At 37.6% G+C, this 21,346-nt stretch overlaps 1 protein-coding gene across 2 annotated transcripts in view; it reads left to right on the top strand.

Annotated features, from left to right (window-relative positions):
• Positions 1 to 21,346, top strand: part of EPHA6 (EPH receptor A6) — a 985,602-nt gene that overhangs the window by 76,603 nt on the left and 887,653 nt on the right. For both annotated transcript variants that reach the window (XM_042230510.2, XM_060404157.1), the window contains exon 2: positions 1,824 to 1,888. In XM_042230510.2, the coding sequence (XP_042086444.1) occupies positions 1,824 to 1,888 (65 nt within the window). The remainder of the gene's footprint in view (positions 1 to 1,823; positions 1,889 to 21,346) is intronic.

The following is a 21,346-nucleotide window of genomic DNA, read 5'->3' on the forward strand; positions in this document are numbered from 1 at the left end:
CTGAGAACTAATTTAGTTATATCTCAGTGACTTTATAGAAGGTATTCTAAAATAAATGTTTATCAGCACATGTGATTAAAGACCCCTTCGTCATAGCCCAGACCAAATTGCATTTCCTTTATGAAATCATCTCAGACCTCCACGGCAGGCTTTTTGTTGTTGTTATTCAGCTGCTAAGTCATGTCTGAAACTGAAACCCCATGGACTGCAGCATTCCAGGCTTCCCTGTCCTTCACTATCTCCCAGAGTTTGTTCAAACTCGTATCTATTGTATTGATGATGCCATCTAACCATCTCATCCTCGGTTGTCCCTTTCTCCTTCCGCCTTCACTCTTTCCCAGCATCAGTGTCTTTTCCAGTGAATCAGTTCTTTGCATCAAGTGGCCAAAGTATTGGAGCTTCAGCTTTAGCACCAGTCCTTTCAATGAATATTCAGAGTTGACTTCCTTTAGGATTCATTGGTTTGATCTCCATGCAGTCCAAGTGACTCTCAAGGGTCTTCTCCAGCACCACAGTTTGAAAGCATCAATTCTTGGGTGCTCAACCTTCTTTAAGGCCCAACTCTCATATCCATTCAGCCTTAGCCTGATTTAATTGTTAAGCTATTGTGTAGTCTACAATTTTAGAATTTAAGAGAATATGTCCTGATTATTTGTTTTTATGTCTTCCCAACCAGATTATGAGTTACTTTTGGTCAGGGAAAAAGGTATATGTTTTTTGTTTTGGCTCTTACTTCCTTTAGCAGTAAGTATACTAGCACATACAATAAAAATGTAATCCATGCTTTAAAGATATGTTTATTCAAAATGAGTTGCCAGTCATATAGAAGAAAACACAGAAAGAAAATATACAGACCTGCTTTAAAATTTTTCTTTCTTTAGTATGGTAAAAAAAAAAAAAAAGACTATTTTTATAAATGAGAGGGAAAGCAAAGGTAGTCATTTCACTGTTGGTCTGCAAAGTGGCCCCATACTCACATGGGGCAAGAGCAGAGCAAAGGAAGGAGTAGATCACTCCAGATTGATAGGTGACAGGTTTAATAAGTAGTCTTATATGTACAAGACTTGTCTTATGCAGCTGCCAAACAAGTAGGCCTCTGCACTTGACCACCAGAGTCCTAGAGGTCTCAACAGGGTTTAGTCATATGCACAATACAGATGGTTTCAGCAGTACCTTACCCTCTCAAGGCTCTGCCCTTAGAACAGCTACTGCTGTGGGAATGATAGGCAGAGTGTACATTTTAAGGACAGGCGAGGAGCTCAAGAGCCTCCCATCCATTGGTAAGGTCCTGCTTATGGGTCATCTGGTGGTTATATTCTTGCTTACCTCTTCCAACATTTATCATTTTTACTAAAGATGACTGTGTTAGTTCTGTTATTCCATTTCATTTAGTGCTATTAAACACATTTCTTATTTTTAAATTAATATGTAACTACCACATTCATTTTATATTTGCCTTGTGGCTCAGCTGGTAAAGAATCCACCAGCAATGTGGGAGACCTGGGTTTGATCCCTGGGTTGGAAAGATCCCCTGGAGAAGGGAACAGCTACCCACTCCAGTATTCTGGCCTGGAGAATTCCATGGACTGTATAGTCCCTGTGGTCGCAAAGAGTCAGACACAAGTGAGTGACTTTCACTTTCAATATTATTATATATTAAGCTTTAGTATTTATAAATAATTTTATGTAAGTCATGCAACTTATTAAAGCTAATTCAAGGAATAATAGTAAAGGTAGTTGATAGTGATTTAAATAACTAGTTTCTATTTACATCAATTAAGAAGTTCATGCAAGAATTTTTTTTGTTGTTTATTTGATTCCAGTTGTGTTGCTTGATACAACAACTGTGCTGGGAGAGCTAGGATGGAAAACATATCCATTAAATGGGGTAAGTTTAAATATCTTTCAAAATTGTTATTCTGCTGGGTTTTAGGGTGTATTATAATAGTTAAAATTGTTCAGTGTTTTAAGTATGAATTTTAGCATAAAACTTAAATCCTATGGAAAAGATTAAAATACAATTAGAACTGGTAATCAATGGAATGATATATAAAAATGCTTTCTTCTAAATTAGTAATTGTTCTTTAATATATTGTTTATATATAGTAGTATTACAATAATGCCCATATAAATATTTGCTTTAAAAATAAATGTTTTCTGTGTATACGTTAAATTTGGTAAACTCATTGAATATTTGTATATAAACAACTTTAGATTATCATACCATAAATCAATTTTACAGATATCATTTGGTGTTCATTAGGAAATATGAATCTTCTAAAGTAGTGTATATCTTTTGAACTTTTCAAAAAGATACATTATGGTTAGATTTTTGTTAGCAGAGTGTAGTTGCTTTTGAAAGGCTTATAAGGATGTATAATTTACTAAGTACAGTTTTGCGGGTATTGACATCATTTTAGCTATGGTTGTACTAGACTTTTTACATGTTTTGATATATTTTGCCTCATTTTCACATTCAGTTTATTTCTACATTTTTTATTTCAAGCTAAAATAAAAGGGTGATTTGTGATGCTTTTTACCTTGATTTTGTCTGTTTGCAACAATGGAGGCAGTCAGTTGTTTCTAGATATACTTGGATTAGCTTTTCTTCCTTTTCTTAGAAACTGTATTTTTCTCATTCATGACATTCTCCCTGCTACTATTCTACATTGCTTTTTTCTGTTGTATTTACAAATTTAAATCTGAAAGGGGAAGTTGACCCAAAATTGTTTTGTTTTTAGAATCATTAGAATAATGCTATTTGAGTTTGACTTTTATGTCAGGAGTTATTCAACAGTCATTCATTAAATTTTTATTTTCAAATAAAAATTCCTGTAAGAGTTTGATCTTTCTTTGTTTAACAGGTTTTTTGTTTTTTTAGATTTGTTTGTTTATAGCCTGTGATTTTATTGTTTCTAAAGTTTTAATAGAGTTATTGTCAAGCCATTTCTGAGAATGTATCTTTTAAACTAAGATTATGCTTGTACCTTCATTATCTTATTTTCATTAAAATGAATATACATCAGTATTCATTGAATGTAGTTAGTATGTTATATTAATCACAGTTACTTTGAAGTGAATAAAGCTTCTTTTCCAGAATATCTTTCCAAGATATATATCTTTTTCTCAGTAGATGAAGTAACTTATAAAGACTTACAAATGATTAAGTAGTCTATAAGCCCCAATTTTTCATTTTCTGAATAAAAGGACAAACAATGTTAGCTGTCATACTATCACTGATTTTATGTAATCATAGCCAAAGAATCATATAAGGAACAGTAGGAGTTGTGCCCCTGCTCTGGTGATTGTGTTTGGCTTGATCACAGGGCTGCCTTTCTTAATGCAAACTGGTAACCAGGAGACATAGGGACTTACAGAGTTACAAATAAACTCACTACTATCATTCTTATAATGATTTTGTCATAGGTGTAATGAATTGGGAATTTTTCAATGTCTGGTTTATTATATAAAGAGAGGAAAGAGTTGTCTGAAAAATTATGTTTATTTCATAGTTTTCTATTTGCCAGACACTGCTCTGAGAATTTTATATCCTTTTATTTTTCACAATGGCCCTATGAAGTTTGTCTTAGTTCCATTTCCCTGTGGGAGAAACCCAGTATTAAGGAGAATACGGAACAAAAGATACCAAGAATTTATAGGCCAGGTAGTGAGTGATGTGCTTCAATACATGCTGCATTATTTCTGACTCTAGTGCCTGTATACTTATGATGGCCCTGCAAACAGAGGAGGATTGGAAACTATAAAAAGCCAGTTACTTATGTGTGCAAATTGCATAATTGATTCAGATTTTTTTATCCCCTTGATAAACTTACTGTTAAACTGAAATGTGCATTTTGGGCACCAACCAAGAATGAGCAGGAAAAGAGAGAAAGAAGAAAAGGAAACTACAGTAGAAAATAAATATGATAGAATAAGGTAGCAAAGGAAAAGATGGTTAAAAATTCATTGAGCATTTACCACATGCTAGGCTTTGTTCAAAGCACTTTACTCACATGAGTCCTAGAAATCAAGCATAAATTTTCTCTATTGAAAGATGTGAACCTGAGGTACTTTAAATAACTTCTACATGATCACAGAGCGAGGAAGTAATTCAGCAAAATTTCTAAGCCAAACATATTTTAATCTTCACATGTATCTGTGGTCATTTCACAGCTCAGTGCTTTTTATTTAAGATTCTGCCAAGTAAAGATAAAGGGCAATGACCAATACATATAGACTACAGAGGGAAAGTAATACAAGGATTCAGACATTAAAAAGCAACCTGAATACTCAATTACCCTGGGATATCACTGATGGGATAGTCTATATTACCTTTAGATTATCATCCAGATAATAATGCATATATAGACAATGTCAGTGGTAGGACATTGGGAAATTGGAGCACATGGAAATATTTGTAAGAGATATGGATGCAGCTTCATGAATTAGATAAAATAAAGGTGAATCAAGGGAAATAGTAAAATGGATAGATGACATTAGTAAATTTTAAAGAATACACAACTTAAGTTTCTCTTTTAATGAAGAGAATAGGTTACTGACAAGAATAGAGCTTTCAGTTCAGTCGATCAGTCGTGTCCGACTCTCTGCAGCCCCATGGACTACAGCATGCCAGGCTTCCCTTGTCCATCCCCAACTCCTGGAACTTGCTCAAACTCATGTCCATCACTTTGGTGATGCCATCCAACCATCTCATCATCTGTTGTCCCCTTGTCCTCCTGCCTTCAGTCTTCCCCAGCATCAGGGTCTTTTCCAGTGAGTTGGTTCTTCACATCAGGTGGCCAAAATATTGGAGTTTCAGCTTCAGCATCAGTCTTCCAATGACTATTCAGGACCGATTTCCTTTAGGACTGACTGGTTTGATCTCTGTGCAGTCTAAGGGATTCTCAAGAGTCTTCTCCAACACCACAGTTCAAAAGCATCACTTCTTCAGCACTCAGCTTTCTTTATAGTCCAACTCTCACATACATACATGACTACTGGAAGAACCATAGCTTTGACTAGATGGGCCTTTGTTGGCAAAGTAATATATCTGCTTTTTAATATTCTGTCTAGCTTGGTCAAAACTTTTCCTCCAAGGAAAAATGTCCTAATTTCATGGCTGCAGTCACCATCTGCAATGATGTTGGCCCCCAAAAATAAAGTTTCTGACTGTTTCCATTGTTTCCCCATCCATTTGCCAGGAAGTAATGGGACCAGATGCCATGATCTTAGTTTTCTGAATGTTGAGTTTTAAGCCAAATTTTTCACTCTTTCACTTTCATCAAGAGGCTCTTTAGTTCTTCACTTTCTGCCATTAGGGTGTTGTCACCTGTGTATCTGAGGTTATTGATATTTCTCCTGGCAATCTTGATTCCAGCTTGTGTGTCATCCAGCTGGGCATTCTGCATGAATAGAGCTTTACTTGGTGCTATTTATAGGTTAAAACAAGTGACGAGATAAGCAGAAAGGATGGAAAAACTTTGAGCCATGGTAATTTGAATGGCCATTTTAACTAAAGTTGCCTTTTCTCGGAGATACTACTTAAGTTGGTTTTACAAATATGTAAAGACAACTAGATGATGTATTTGACAATCTTTTGACATAAAGCATATCTGGTGTTTTTCTGAATAAAGTATTTCCTAGGAATAACTTTTAAATTGATAAGATTTTCTTCATATTAAGAAATATTTTTGAAATCATATAAAATATGTGACTTAGTAAATTATCTCATACTGGTTTTATTTTTTATTCTTTTATTTTTTTAACTTAAAATGCCCTTTTTACCCATAGTAACATACTGACTGATGTAGTTACAATAGTAGGCATTCATTTTGTACCTGTAAAGAAAACCATTTCAGGTTATTTGAATAAAACTTCAGCACCGTTGGTTAGCAAATATGAAAAATAGATGAGTAATCTCAAGCAAATGATTCATTAGGCTTTCAAAAATGAAAAGAAAATATATTTATTCTGAAATGCTTGTCAACTCATTTTTGCCAATATTGAAATATACTTTTTAAAAAGTCATGTCCTGAATTCCATTTAACAAGTTGCTATTTGACATTCTAGGTGTTAGGTACTCTGTTGAAGTTTAGAAATAATGTCTTCACAGTCTTAATGCCAATGAGAGTATCTTCAGGTAATTCTCAGTATTGTTTTGTGAAAAAACAATAAGGGGAGGAATGAATTCTGGTCAAGAAAAATTGGTTGTAGGAAGGAACATATCAGTAACATATCAGCCCTTTCTTATACATTGAAGGAATCACAGGTGGGCTGGAAGAGATGGTAGAAGCACCTTTTAGGAAAAGAGAATAACTTGAAGACAGGCACACTATTCTTAAATGTGTGCATTAGATTTTAGAAATGTTAAGAATATTTTGTGTGGCTGAAGGAGAGAGATGTGGTGGATAGTGAGTGAAAGCTACTTAGTCTTGTCTGACTTTTTGCCACCCCATGGGCTATACAGCCCATGGAATTCTCCAGGCCAGAATACTGGAGTGGGTAGTTCACTTCTCCAGGGCATCTTCTGAACCCAGGTAACAAACCCAGGTCTCCCCCGTTGTGGGTGGACTCTCTACCAGCTGAGCTACAAGGAAAGCCCAAGAATACTGGAGTGAGTTGCCTATCCCTTATCCAGGGGATCTTCCAGACCCAGGGATCCAAATGGAGTCTCCTGCATTGCAAGTGGATTCTTTACCAGCTGAGCTACCAGGGAAGCCATTTACATAAGCTTTCTAAAATATAAAATGACAATATGAAGCAGTGTGACAGGTTGCCTCTGTCACTTATAAACTGGTTTAGAAAGCCATCCCCAGAATTCTAGTAATGCTGTGGAAATATTACCATTTTAATTTACAGCCAGGATAAGCTGCATTCAGCTAGGAACCAAGGGATCTAAGTTCTAGTTGCCATCTTGCACCATGTGATCCTGAATACTCTCAAATTCTGAAATCAGAAGCCTCATGATAAAAGGAAAGGGGGTGAATCAGGCACTCCTAAATATCCTTTCCACTTCTGTACTTTGTAATTCTGTGAAATCAGAGTAGCATGTCCCAGGCTGCTTGGGATCAGGGATTTGAGAACCTAAGTTCATGTATAGTACTTGTAATCTTCATACTTCTTTATTGAGTCCTGTTCTTATTCAATGTATTTCCACATTCTGTGTATTTAAGTATATTTAAATAGTCTCTCCATCATTGGCAATAAAAAATGTTTCCCAAGAATGTACTATCCGTCTAGCTATATCGTAGAAGACTTTGACTTTCAGTGTCTGAATTGATTTCTATATCTTGTATCTCAACCCCAGTAAGTAGAAATAAAAGTAGAAGCTTTCTGAATTCTCTTGAACAGTCAAAAATTATTTAAGCTTTCTTTTGTTTAAGACAATAATATGAATACTTGGAAGTAAAAATTGTAAGGAAATAATGTTCAAAATATAGACTTCATTGATATGTTGAGAACAGAGTAAAATTGAATAATTGTAGTTAGATAGAATGGGAAAGACTAGAGATCTCTTCAAGAAAATTGGAGATACCAGGTGAACATTTCATGCAAAGATGGGCTCGATAAAGGACAGAAATGGTATGGACCTAACAGAAGCAGAAGATATTAGGAAGAGGTGGCAAGAATACACAGAAGAACTGTACAAAAAAGATGTTCACGACCCGGATAATCACGATGGTGTGATCACTCACCTAGAGACAGACATCCTGGAATGTGAAGTCAAGTGGGCCTTAGAAAGCATCACTACGAACAAAGCTAGTGGAGGTGATGGGATTCCAGTGGAGGTATTTCAAATCCTGAAAGATGATGCTGTGAAAGTGCTGCACTCAATATGCCAACAAATTTGGAAAACTCAGCAGTGGCCACAGGACTGGAAAAGGTCAGTTTTCATTCCAGTCCCAAAGAAAGGCAATGCCAAAGATGGCCCAAACTACCACACAATTGCACTCATCTCACATGCTAGTAAAGTAATGCTCAAAATTCTCCAAGCCAGGCTTCAGCAATACGTGAACTGTAAACTTCCAGATGTTCAAGCTGGTTTTAGAAAAGGCAGAGGAACCAGAGATCAAATTGCCTACATCTGCTGGATCATGGAAAAAGCAAGAGAGTTCCAGAAAAACATCTGCTTCTGCTTTATTGACTATGCCGAAGCCTTTGACTGTGTGGATCACAATAAACTGTGGAAAATTCTGAGAGAGATGGGAATACCAGACCATGTGACCTGCCTCTTGAGAAATCTGTATGCAGGTCAGGAAGCAAGAATTAGAACTGGATATGGAACAACAGACTGGTTCCAATTAGGAAAAGGAGTACATCAAGGCTGTATATTGTCACCCAGCTTATTTAACTTATATGCAGAGTACATCATGAGAAACGCTGGGCTGGAAGAAGCACAAGCTGGAATCAAGATTGCTGGGAAAAATATCAATCACCTCAGGTATGCAGATGACACCACCCTTTTGGCAGAAAGGGAAGAGGAACTAAAAAGCCTCTTGATGAAAGTGAAAGAGGAGAGTGAAAAAGTTGGCCTAAAGCTCAACATTCAGAAAATGAAGATCATGGCATCTGGTCCCATCACTTTATGGGAAATAGATGGGGAAACAGTGGAAACAGTGTCAGACTTTATCATTTTGGGCTCCAAAATCACTGCAGATGGTGACTGGAGCCATGAAATTAAGACACGCTTACTCCTTGTAAGAAAAGTTATGACCAAACTAGATAGCATATTGAAAAGCAGAGACATTACTTTGCCAACTAAGGTCCGTCTAGTCGAGGCTATGGTTTTTCCTGTGGTCATGTATGGGTGTGAGAGTTGGACTGTGAAGAAAGCTGAGCGCCGAAGAATTGATGCTTTTGAACTGTGGTTTTGGAGAAGACTCTTGAGAGTCCCTTGGACTGCAAGGAGATCCAACCAGTCCATTCTGAAGGAGATCAGCCCTGGGATTCCTTTGAAAGGAATGATGCTAAAGCTGAAACTCCAGTACTTTGGCCACCTCTTGTGAAGAGTTGACTCATTGGAAAAGACTCTGATGCTGGGAGGGATTGGGGGCAAGAGGAGAAGGGGACGACAGAGGATGAGATGGCTGGATGGCATCACTGACTCGATGGACGTGAGTCTGAGTGAACTCCAGGAGTTGGTGATGGACAGGGAGGCCTGGCGTGCTGCGATTCAAGGGGTTGCAAAGAGTTGGACACAACTAAGCGATTGAACTGAACTGAACTTATATAGAGAATAGAGCTTGGTTTTAGAAAAGAATGAATACATCAGTGAATTGGGGAACCAGTGGTTATGATTCTTAACACTGTTCTGTCACTGTCTGATATTAAGTGTTTTATATCTAGATAATTAAAATCTGTTAATAATTTTATCCTATAAATGTCCTTTCTATTCTTTGTCTGTCAGTATACTACAGTAAGATGGTAAAATGATGATCTGTTAGAGTAGCTAACAGAGTGCCATGATAATCAGTGAAAGAATGCTACATGAATAAAAAATTTTGTGCAGCACCATAGAAGTTACCTGAATACAATCAAAGTGTTTTCAGAAATATTAAGTGTAGGCAGATGCCTTGGAGTTTCTACTTTCTATTAGTAACTAATAACTGGTTAATACCAAATTTTACTATGTGCAAAACTGAAGAAGCTATTTCAATTTTGAAAGTCTCCTGAGAGGGAGACAAATCTTTTTTAAGAATTCATGTTGTTTAAATGCTAATGAGATAAAAGAAACACAAAAGACATAGCTCATGCAATACCTTTGTACAAAATAAGCAATTAAAAAATATGTATCTCAAAAAAATATGTATCTCGTGAGTTCTCATAATCTGAAAATGTATGAAATAAAATTATATAAATTTTCTTGACACATTAACTCTCAGGTTTACTCCTTTTCTTTGATGCTTTTATTTACTCAATTTATTTTTAACAAATAAACCCGTAGATGAAAAGGAATACAATAAGAGGGTATTTTAGTTAAGTTTGACATTAAAATCCTTAATACCCTTTATATATCAGTCTCTGTTCAGTGCCACACAACAGTAGGAGTTTGTCATATTGGGGCATCTTGTCTCAATATTAACTCTTATTAATAAAAAGTAGCTGCTATTAACCAGAAAAATAAAAAGGCTTTCATGATTAAAACCTTATATTGTTTTCCTTGAGACTTAGTCGTTATGTTTGATACTTCTTAAACTTTAATGGGCTTCCCTGGTGGCTCAGAGATTAAAGCATCTGCCTGCAATGCAGGAGACCTAAGTTCGATCCCTGGGTTGGGAAGATCCGCTGGAGAAGGAAATGGCAACCCACTCCAGTATTCTTGCCTGGAGAATCCCATGGACGGAGGAGCCTGGTGGGCTATAGTCCATGGGGTCACAAAGAGTCCGACAGGACTGAGCGACTTCACTTTTCAAACTTTAATAGCCATGTGGCTTTTTTGTTTTAATACTGTAATTGAAAAGGTAATGTTTTTGGGTAGCCACATTATGGCTATTAAAGGTATACATACTTAATAAAATCTGATAGTTAAAGCATAGTATTTTATAATATAATTCCATAAAATAGTATACAATTTAAGCCTAAGATTATATATACGTAATGTGGATGGAAAAAAATAGATTTTTAAGCATTCTGTTGACTCACCTGAAATATTTTCACCACTTATTTTTATTTATAGTAATATTTTTAGTAAGGAAGTGAAGTATTTGCTTGTTCTGGATTTTTTCCCCACTCTCCTCTTTTGGTCACTACTGTATACATATAGATCAGATTTCGTTTACAAGGCTGAATGGACACAGATTTATGCACTTCAGTATTCAAAATGCAGTTTTCCTTTCAACAGTAAAGTAAGCTTTAACAAAGTTTTAAGAGAAAACTGAATGTTCGTAGGAAGAAACAGTGCTATTGGATAGTAAGCTGCATTTTATATTGACTATGACAGAGATTGGAAAACTTTCTCAGATGCCAAACATTGGTTTAAAATGTATATTGTATGTATTTCATACACGCGTGACATAGATGATGATTAGGGTTTGAATAATGTAAGGCCATAGAAGATATGTGATCTTATCTGTTAAATATAGTATTAAATCTGTTACATTTACTCTGAGATAGGAAAATAGGGATAAGTCATTCACGCCTAGATGAAAGCTATGAGTGAACCTAGTATTTCAATTACTAATGATTCATATATTGAAAAAAATTAATGATTTTTATAATAAAAGAGGCTTATATTACAATTAAACTGTGTAAAAAGATAGTTTATCCCATATATCAGATCCTATTATTTTCTAATATCATTGTTCCTAAGTTGAAAACTCAAAGTAGAATGTGTTGGCAATAGAGAATAGAATACCTACTAGTTAATTTATGCATTTCATATAGGAAGAACCAATTTATTATAGTACCTGATTTTAGTGCTGCATTTTTTGTACATTTTATATTACATTTAAATTATCCAAAACTACATGTATGTGTTTGAATTCTGAGAATGTAAGCTTTAGTGATAATTTAATGTTAAAAATGGATGTCAGTTACTCTTCTCAAAACTGATACCTAAATAGTTTTTTTCTCTGAGAAACTTAAGAATGTATATGGTACTTTTCTAAATGTCTATCAAACTAATTTCAATCATATTGTTTCATATTTGAAAGAAATTGCTTTTCAGTTCAAAAGTTTCCATTGTCCTAGCCTGGCACTCAGAGATTCTTGCCTCAGTTATTCCCAGTCTGCTAATGAGCCACTTAGAGGCATTCTTCATTTTCCATTATATTGTTCTTGATCATTACCATTACTGTTTGATTTGTTCTTAGGATTTCCATCTCTTTGCTTATTACATTATCCCTCTTTTCTTTCCTGTTGTCTAAGTTACCGCTAAAGCCCTTAGCATATTAACCATAGATTTTAATAATTCCTGGTCTGATAATTTGAACATTCGTGCCATGCCTGACTCTGGTTCTGATGTTTTTTCTCTTTAGACAGTGATTTTTTTTCTGTCAGTACGTCTTTTAAATTTTAATTAAAAGGTGGACATGATATCTGGGTAAAGGGAATTAAGGTAACTAGGCCTTTAGTAGAGTAGTGGTAATGTGTGGGGAAAAGGAAAGTATAGTCCTATAATTAAGTCTAAGTCTTTTTGGTGAGCCTGTACTGCTGGACTATGAAGTTTACCAAGGCTTCTCAATTTTCTTTTCCCTCATTAAGTGGACAGGATGGCTAGAGGGAGCTAAAGTTGGGTTTCTCCCTCCCCTACACAGAAGTCTGGAACTGTTTGGAGCTGGATATTTTCCTTTCCTCGAGTAGGTTAGACTCTGTTAAAACGCCAGATCCCAGCAGGCAGTTAGGGCCCTGGTAAAGTACTTTCTCCTCAGGGCAGGCCTTGTTAAGGAGAGCCAAATGATCTGATATATTTCAAAGGGATTAATTTATATTTTCAACTATTATCCATATTGTATAGTTAGAAGTGGCTGAAACCTTTGTTTATAGAGTTTCACAAATTATGATTATGCTTAATTTTTCTGCCTTCTGGTTTTATACAAAGAACTTTCTGAATTTTTCACTTTCTCGTCACTTCAATCACTACTGGTAGTAGATGATTTTATTTTTAACTCCATTTAATCTAAAAATGAATCAAGCTTATATGCCTTTGATTGCATAACATTACTACTGTTATTCTATTAATAAAGCAGGACTTCGGAGTTTCTCGTGATGCAGTTTGAATAGCAGATCATGACACACCCAAGAGCGTGTCAAAATTTAACTCCACATATCTTGACTTCATAGGAGACCTGATAAAATCCTCCCCCAAAACATTCAAATTATTGTCATGAGTCCACACTAAGAACTGTACTTAAGCATTTATATATTTTTCATTTAATCCAAATAGTATATATGTGAAGTATTATTAGCACCATTTTACAAATGAAAAAAAAAAAACTGAACCTGAGAAAAGTTATATCACCTGCCCAAGTGTCTAGTGACATTTAGCTGGTACTAAAACCAGGATCACTTAGTCTCAAAGCCAGGATTGTTAGCCATTCAGTGTACCATGAATTGATTTTCAACATTGTCATTGGTGCTATGGGGAATGTAAAATAATCTATACATTTACTCAAGTGCAGTCTTAACCTAGTTATAGTGTTATTACAATGATACAGATTTTGTGTCGGAAGATATGTGGTTATTGGAAAGTGCTAAAACATAGATTCAGAGAAGGCAATGGCACCCCACTCCAGTACTCTTGCCTGGAAAATCCCATGGATGGAGGAGCCTGGTAGGCTGCCATGGGGTCGCTAAGGGCCAGACATGACTGAGCGACTTCCCTTTAACTTTTCACTTTCATGCGTTGGAGAAGGAAATGGCAACCCACTCCAGTGTTTTCACCTGGAGAATCCCAGGGACGGGGGAGCCTGGTAGGCTGCCGTCTGTGGGGTTGCACAGAGTTGAACACGACTGAAGCAACGTAGCAGCAGCCGCAGCAAAACATAGATTAACTCATCTTTGAAGGGCAAAGGATATCCCAAAGCTAAAAGTGGTTAATTATTAAGTATAGTCATTTAGTCGGTGGCATAACAATATTTGGTGCATGTTTATATTTACTTTTTTTTTTCTCTTAGAAAAGGACTAAAGAAATATTCCTCTAGTATATTTCTTTGGAGACTATTCTTTCATGTTTCATTGTTATTAACTACATCTTACATGTATTTGTTATTGACTGTAAGTTAAAGAGTAAAATATAGAGTTCAGTTTAGTCACTCAGTTGTGTCCGACTCTTTGCAACCCTATGGACTGCAGCACACAAGGCTTCCTTGTCCATCACCAACTCCCTGAGCTTGCTCAAACTCATGTCCATCAAGTCAGTGATGCCATCCAACCATCTCATCCTTTGTCCTCCCCTTCTCCTCCTGCCTTCAATCTTTCCCAGCATCAGGAATTTTTTTTCCAGTGAGTTAGTTCTTTGCATCAAGTGGCCAAAGTATTGGAGTTTCAGCTTCAGCATCAGTCTTTCCAATGAGTATTCAGGACTGATTCCCTTTAGGATTGACTGGTTAGATCTCCTTGCGGTCCAAGGGACTCTCAAGAGTCTTCTCCAACACCACAGTTCAAAAGCATCGATTATTTGGTTCTCAGCTTCTTTATAGTCCAACCCTCACATCCTTACATGACTATTGGAAAAACTATAGCTTTGGCTAGACAGACCTTTGTTGGCAAAGTAATGTCTCTGCTTTTTAATATGCTGTCTAGGTTGATCATAGGTTTTCTTCCAAGGAGCAAGCATCTTTTAATTTCATGGTTGCAGTCACCACCTGCAGTGATTTTGGAGCCCCTCAAAATAAAGTCTGCCATTATTTCCATTGTTTTCCCATCTATTTGCCATGAAGTGACTGTGGTGTTGGAGAAGACTCTTGAGAGTCCCTTGGACTGCATGGAGATCCAACCAGTCCATTCTGAAGGAGATCAGCCCTGAGATTTCTTTGGAAGGAATGATGCTAAAGCTGAAACTCCAGTACTTTGGCCACCTCATGCGAAGAGTTGACTCATTGGTAAAGACTCTGATGCTGGGAGGGATTGTGGGCAGGAGGAAAAGGGGATGACAGAGGATGAGCTGGCTGGATGGCATCACTGACTCGATGGACATGAATCTGAGTGAACTCCAGGAGTTGGTGATGGACAGGGAGGCCTGGTGTGCTGCGATTCATGGGGTCGCAAAGAGTTGGACACAACTGAGTGACTGAACTGAACTGAAATGATGGGGCCAGATGCCCATAAAATATAGTGTAGTCCAACCCCAAATCCAAAACTCCCTTATCAAAATAAGTATATTAGAAATGTTATAGACATTAGATAACACAATTAGATAAATGTTGTTTAGTTGCTAATTCTTGTTTGACTCTTTTGTAACCCTGTTGACTGTAGCCCACCAGGCTTCTCCCTCCATGTAATTTCTGAGGCAAGAATACTGGAGTGGGTTGCCATTTCTTTCCCCCAAAGGATCTTTCCCACTCAGGGATCAAACCTGCATCTCCTGCACTGGTAGGTGGATTCTTTACCACTGAGCCCTCTAGGAAACCCAGAGAAATTTTAGAGTTTGTCCTTCTCATGCTATCTTCTAAGTAAATTAACCAAGAGGCATATTGAGGAGTCTTCACTATGGTTAGTGCCTGGATGCTATAATCCCTCAACTGTAACTTAATGAGACAAAGGTAGACACCTGATCAAAAGACACCCAATTAATGGCTTATCAGCTACCTGTCACCTCTCACATATGTTTTCCATAAATGGCTAAATCAATCACATTGTTTTTTAAGAATTTAGTGTTTCTAAGTTCAGAGCTGAAGAGAATTGCAATCAGAAACTTCTGCCATAAAGATACACTTAAAGATTCATGCATGAAAAAGTAGAGCAGAGGAGTTCTGATAAACCAAAGTCATGTGCAAGTAAATGTTTTAAGAGAGTGGGAAACAAAATAAAACAGCAGTTAAAGGGCAAACAGTCAGTAGTAAGAGGAGCATGGAGAACGTAGCACATGCAGAGAAAAATCATGAGAAAATAACAGAGTGGCGTAATCAGTACTCCTGGAGCTGACTAGGTTGCTGCTAAATCTCCAAGCCTAGTTCTTTAATATTCTTAAAATAAATCATATTTGCATGAGTTACCAAATTGTAAAGGCAGATTGTAAACTTGATGATGATGATGATGACTACAGTGATGACAGGAGGAAAAATAGGAGACAGCAGTATATTAAATTCAACCAAGAAATGTGAAAAGCCATGGAAGTTACGGTTCCTTGTGGAGAATGCAGGAACATGAGTCATACAGAGCAATAGGCCTTTTTTTAATCAACTCTTGTGTGGGTAAATGACCTCCCTTGCATGCAAGCAATTGGGGAAACAGGTGAATGAATATTATTCATTAGAGTCCATATATTTTTAAATATTTAATACCTGAGTAACCATGAGATGTGCAACTTTTCTCTGCACTATCTCAGAATATTCCTTCCCGTATAACAATCCCTGCAAGTAAGTAAGTAAATGGATTTCTGCCTTGTTTTTCACCAGTTTAATGAACGTGTATTGGATAGTGATGAAATTAATTCCATGGGAAGATGGGGGAAATAAGAGAAAAAGCAGGTAACAAAAAATTAAGAAATCAGATGTGAAATTATTTTCTGACATCCGTGAATTTGTAATTAGCTTCATATTCTCAGGGCAACTGAAAAATAAGTATATATGCTATTCATTTTCCAGTATCTCCATTGTTCTTTAATGTGTAGCCTTAAGGGTGTCTTCTTGTAAACACATCTGTTCTAAAAGATATGGTTTACTTTAATCCAGCTACCCTTGATTTACATAATGTAGTCTTTTCTTTATTCTATTTATTTTTGCATTGTTATTTATAAAACTTTACCTTAGTTTGCTATTTCTAAGAGAAGTTTCCAGTTGTCCTTTTAAAATGAATTCCTAAATTATATAATCCAAGCTAAGGTTCTGGTCTGAATTTGGCAATACGGACTTCATGATCTTAGCCACAGTCAGCTCCTGGTCTTGCTTTTGCTGACTGTATAGAGCTGCAAAGAATATAATCAATCTGATTTCGGTGTTGACCATCTGGTCATGTCCATGTGTAGAGTCTTCTCTTGTGTTGTTGGAAGAGGGTGTATGCTATGACCAGTGCATTTTCTTACCAAAACTCTATTAGTCTTTGCCCTGCTTCATTCCGTATTCCAAGTCCAAATTTGCCTGTTACTCCAGGTGTTTCTTGACTTCCTACTTTTCCATTCCAGCCCCCTATAATGAAAACGACATCTTTTTTGGGTGTTAGTTCTACAAGGTCTTGTAGGTCTTCATAGAACCATTCAGGTTCTGCTTCTTCAGCATTACTTGTTGGGGCATAGACTTGGATTATGGTGATATTGAATGGTTTGCCTTGGAAACGAACAGAGATCATTCTGTCGTTTTTGAGATTGCATCCAAGTACTGCATTTCAGACTCTTGTTGACCATGATGGCTACTCCATTTCTTCTGAGGGATTCCTGCCCATAGTAGTAGATATAATGGTCGTCTGAGTTAAATTCACCCATTTCAGTCCATTTTAGTTCGCTGATTCCTAGAATGTCGACATTCACTCTTTCCATCTCCTGTTTGACCACTTCCAATTTGCTTTGATTCATGGACCTGACATTCTAGGTTCCTATGCAATATTGCTCTTTACGGCATCGGACCTTGTTTCTATCACCATCACATCCACAGCTGGGTATTGTTTTTGCTTTGGCTTCATCCCTTCACTCTTTCTGGAGTTATTTCTCCACTGATCTCCAGTAGCATATTGGGCACCTACTGACCTGGGGAGTTCCTCGTTCAGTATCCTATTATTTTGCCTTTTCATACTGTTCATGGGGTTCTGAAGGCAAGAATACTGAAGTGGTTTGCCATTCCCTTCTCCAGTGGACCACACTCTGTCAGACCTGTCCAAAATGACCCGCCCGTCTTGGTTTGCCCCGCGGGCATGGCTTAGTTTCATTGAGTTAGACAAGGCTGTGGTCCTAGTGTGATTAGATTGACTAGTTTTCTGTGAGTATGGTTTCAGTGTGTCTGCCTCTGATGCCCTCTTGCAACACCACCATGGAAAAGAAATGCAAAAAAGCAAAATGGCTATCTGGGGAGGCCTTACAAATAGCTGTGAAAAGAAGAGAAGTGAAAAGCAAAGTAGAAAAGGAAAGATATAAGCATCTGAATGCAAAGTTCCAAAGAATAGCAAGAAGAGATAAGAAAGCCTTCTTCAGCGATCAATGCAAAGAAATAGAGGAAAACAACAGAATGGGAAAGACAAGAGATCACTTCAATAAAATTAGAGATACCAAGGGAATATTTCATGCAAAGATGGCCTCGATAAAGGACAGAAATGGTATGGACCTAATAGAAGCAGAAGATATTAAGAAGAGGTGGCAAGAATACAGAGGAGAACTGCACAAAAAAGATGTTCACGACCCAGATAATCATGATGATGTGATCACTCCTCTAGAGACAGACATCCTGGAATGTGAAGTCAAGTGGGCCTTAGAAAGCATCACTACGAACAAAGCTAGTGGAGGTGATGGAATTCCAGTGGAGCTACTTCAAATCCTGAAAGATAATGCTGTGAAAGTGCTATACTCAATATGCCAGCAAGTTTAGAAAACTCAGCAGTGGCCACAGGACTGGAAAAGGTCAGTTTTCATTCCAATCCCAAAGAAAGGCAATGCCAAAGAATGCTCAAACTACCACACAATTGTACTCATCTCATATGCTAGTAAAGTAATGCTCAAAATTCTCCAGGCCAGGCTTCAACAATATGTGAACCGTGAACTTCCTGATGTTCAAGCTGGTTTTAGAAAAGGCAGAGGAACCAGAGATCAAATTGCCAACATCCACTGGATCAGTGAAAAAGCAGGAGAGTTCCAGAAAAACATCTATTTCTGCTTTATTGACTATGCCAAAGCCTTTGACTGTGTGATCACGATAAACTGCAGAAAATTCTGAGAGAAATGGGAATACCAGAGCACCTAACCTGCCTCTTGAGAAATCTGTATTCAGGTCAGGAAGCAACAGTTAGAAATAGACATGGAACAAGAGACTGGTTCCAATTAGGAAAAGGAGTGTGTCAAGACTGTATATTGTCACCCTGCTTATTTAACTTATATGCAGAGTACATCATGAGAAACACTAGACTGGAAGAAACACAAGCTGGAATCAAGATTGCTGGGAAAAATATCAATCACCTCAGATATGCAGATGATACCACCCTTATGGCAGAAAGTGAAGAGGAACTCAAAAGCCTCTTGATGAAACTGAAAGAGGAGAGTGAAAACGTTGGCTTAAAGCTCAACATTCAGAAAATGAAGATCATGGCATTCGGTCCCATCACTTCATGGGAAATAGATGGGGAAACAGTGGAAACAGTGTCAGACTTTATTTTTTTGTGCTCCAAAATCACAGCAGATGGTGACTGCAGCCATGAAATTAAAAGACACTTACTCCTTGAAAGAAAAGTTATGACCAACCTAGATAGCATATTCAAAAGCAGAGACATTACTTTGCCGACTAAGGTCCGCCTAGTCAAGGCTATAGTTTTTCCTGTGGTCATGTATGGATATGAGAGTTGGACTGTGAAGAAGGCTGAGCACCGAGGAATTGATGTTTTTGAACTGTGATGTTGGAGAAGACTCTTGAGAGCCCCTTGGACTGCAGGGAGATCCAACCAGTCTATTCTGAAGGAGATCAGCTCTGGGATTTTTTTGGAAGGAATCATGCTAAAGCTGAAACTCCAGTACTTTGGCCACCTCATGCAAAGGGTTGACTCATTGGAGAAGGCTCTGATGCTGGGAGGGATTGGGGGCAGGAGGAGAAGGGGATGACAGAGGGTGAGACGGCTGGATGGCATCACGGACTTGATGGACATGAGTCTGAGTGAACTCCGGGAGATTGTGATGGACACGGAGGCCTGGTGTGCTGCAATTCATGGGGTCGCAAAGAGTTGGACACAACTGAGCGACTGAACTGAACTGAACTGAAGGTTCTGATTTTATCAGTAAGTTCTAATTGTTTTAACTATAGAGTCATTCAGATATTTATAAACCATTTCATTTATAAGTGTAATTGTCTATGTCTCAATCCAAAGCAAGCAAATGCAAAATTAAATTCTCTCATGAAAGCCTAAAGGATTATTAATGAAATACTAAACTAGATGATGGCCGAAAGTGAAGAGGGACTAAAAAGCCTCTTATTGAAAGTGAAAGAGGAGAGTGAAAAAGTTTGCTTAAAGCTCAACATTCAGAAAATGAAGATCATGGCATCTAGTCCCATCACTTCATGGGAAATAGATGGGGAAACAGTGGAAACAGTATCAGACTTTATTTTGGGGGGCTCCAAAATCACTGCAGATGGTGACTACAGCCATGAAATTAAAAGACGCTTACTCCTTGGAAAAAAAGTTTTGACCAACCTAGATAGCATATTGAAAAGCAGAGACATTAATTTGTTAACAAAGTTCTGTCTAGTCAAGGCTATGGTTTTTCCTGTGGTCATGTATGGATGTGAGAGTTGGACTGTGAAGAAAGCTGAGCACTGAAGAATTGATGCTTTTGAACTGTGGTGTTGGAGAAGACTCTTGAGAGCCCGTGGACTGCAAGGAGATCCAACCAGTCCATTCTAAAGGAGATCACTCCTGGATGTTCTTTGGAAGGAATGATGCTAAAGCTGAAACTCCAGTACTTTGGCCACCTCATGCAAAGAGTTAACTCATTGGAAAAGACTCTGATGCTGGGAGGGATTGGGGGCAGGAGGAGACGGGGACGACAGAGGATGAGATGGCTGGATGGCATCACCAACTCGATGGACATGAGTTTGTGTGAACACCAAGAGTTGGTGATGGTCAGGGAGGCCTGGCATGCTGCGATTCATGGGGTCGCCAAGAGTCGGAAACGACTGAGCGACTGAACTGAACTGAAACTAGATGAAACATAGTAGGCTACATATTTTTATAAGTTTAGTTATATTTTAAGTGATTGACTAACTGTATTACCTATGACCAGTCATGGTGGTTTAGTTACTAAGTGGTGTCTGACTCTTATGACCCCATGGACTGTAGCCCACCAGGCTCCTCTATCCATGGGATTTTCCCAGCAAGAATACTGGAGTTGGATGTCGTTTTGTTCTCCAGGGGACCTTACTGACCCTGGGATTGAACTCCGGTCTCCCTGTACTGCAGGCAGATTCTCTAACTGAGCTACCAAGGGAAGTTCCATGACCAGCTACCAAATTCTATTGATTCTACCTCCTAAAGCTCTTTCAAATCAGTCTTTATCACTAATGCATCAGTTTGGCTTCCCCAAATTATCATGATTGTGTTTTAAAGTGCCCACTTACTTTGGGTCTTCTCTGCCCCTTTCCAATCCATCCTTCATTGTTGCCAAAACTGATCACCTAAAGTGATCACCTATATCATTTAACCTATGGCCCACAATTTCCTCTGTTTTATTTTCAGCCACTCTACCTTCTACTTTTTTGTGAGACTTTCATAGTTTCTTTCGTGTAATTTGTTTCCTCTTATCTCTGAATATAAGACAATGCTGTTGAATTTATCTGGAAAGTACTCTTGCCAACTCCCACCTTCTCTGGCTTTCATATATATATGAAATGGATACACTATACATCATGCATATATTTATGTATATATACATACATACATATATATTTTTTAAGACATAGCAGATTTTCTGTCTTTTATGAGAACTCTTATACTGCCACAGGTTGAATTCAGAAACTTTTCTGAAGATACCAGGGACTCAGTGCATACTCAGAGCCATACCCTT

Source organism: Ovis aries, chromosome 1 (genome assembly GCF_016772045.2).
Source record: "Ovis aries strain OAR_USU_Benz2616 breed Rambouillet chromosome 1, ARS-UI_Ramb_v3.0, whole genome shotgun sequence".
NCBI lineage: Eukaryota > Metazoa > Chordata > Mammalia > Artiodactyla > Bovidae > Ovis > Ovis aries.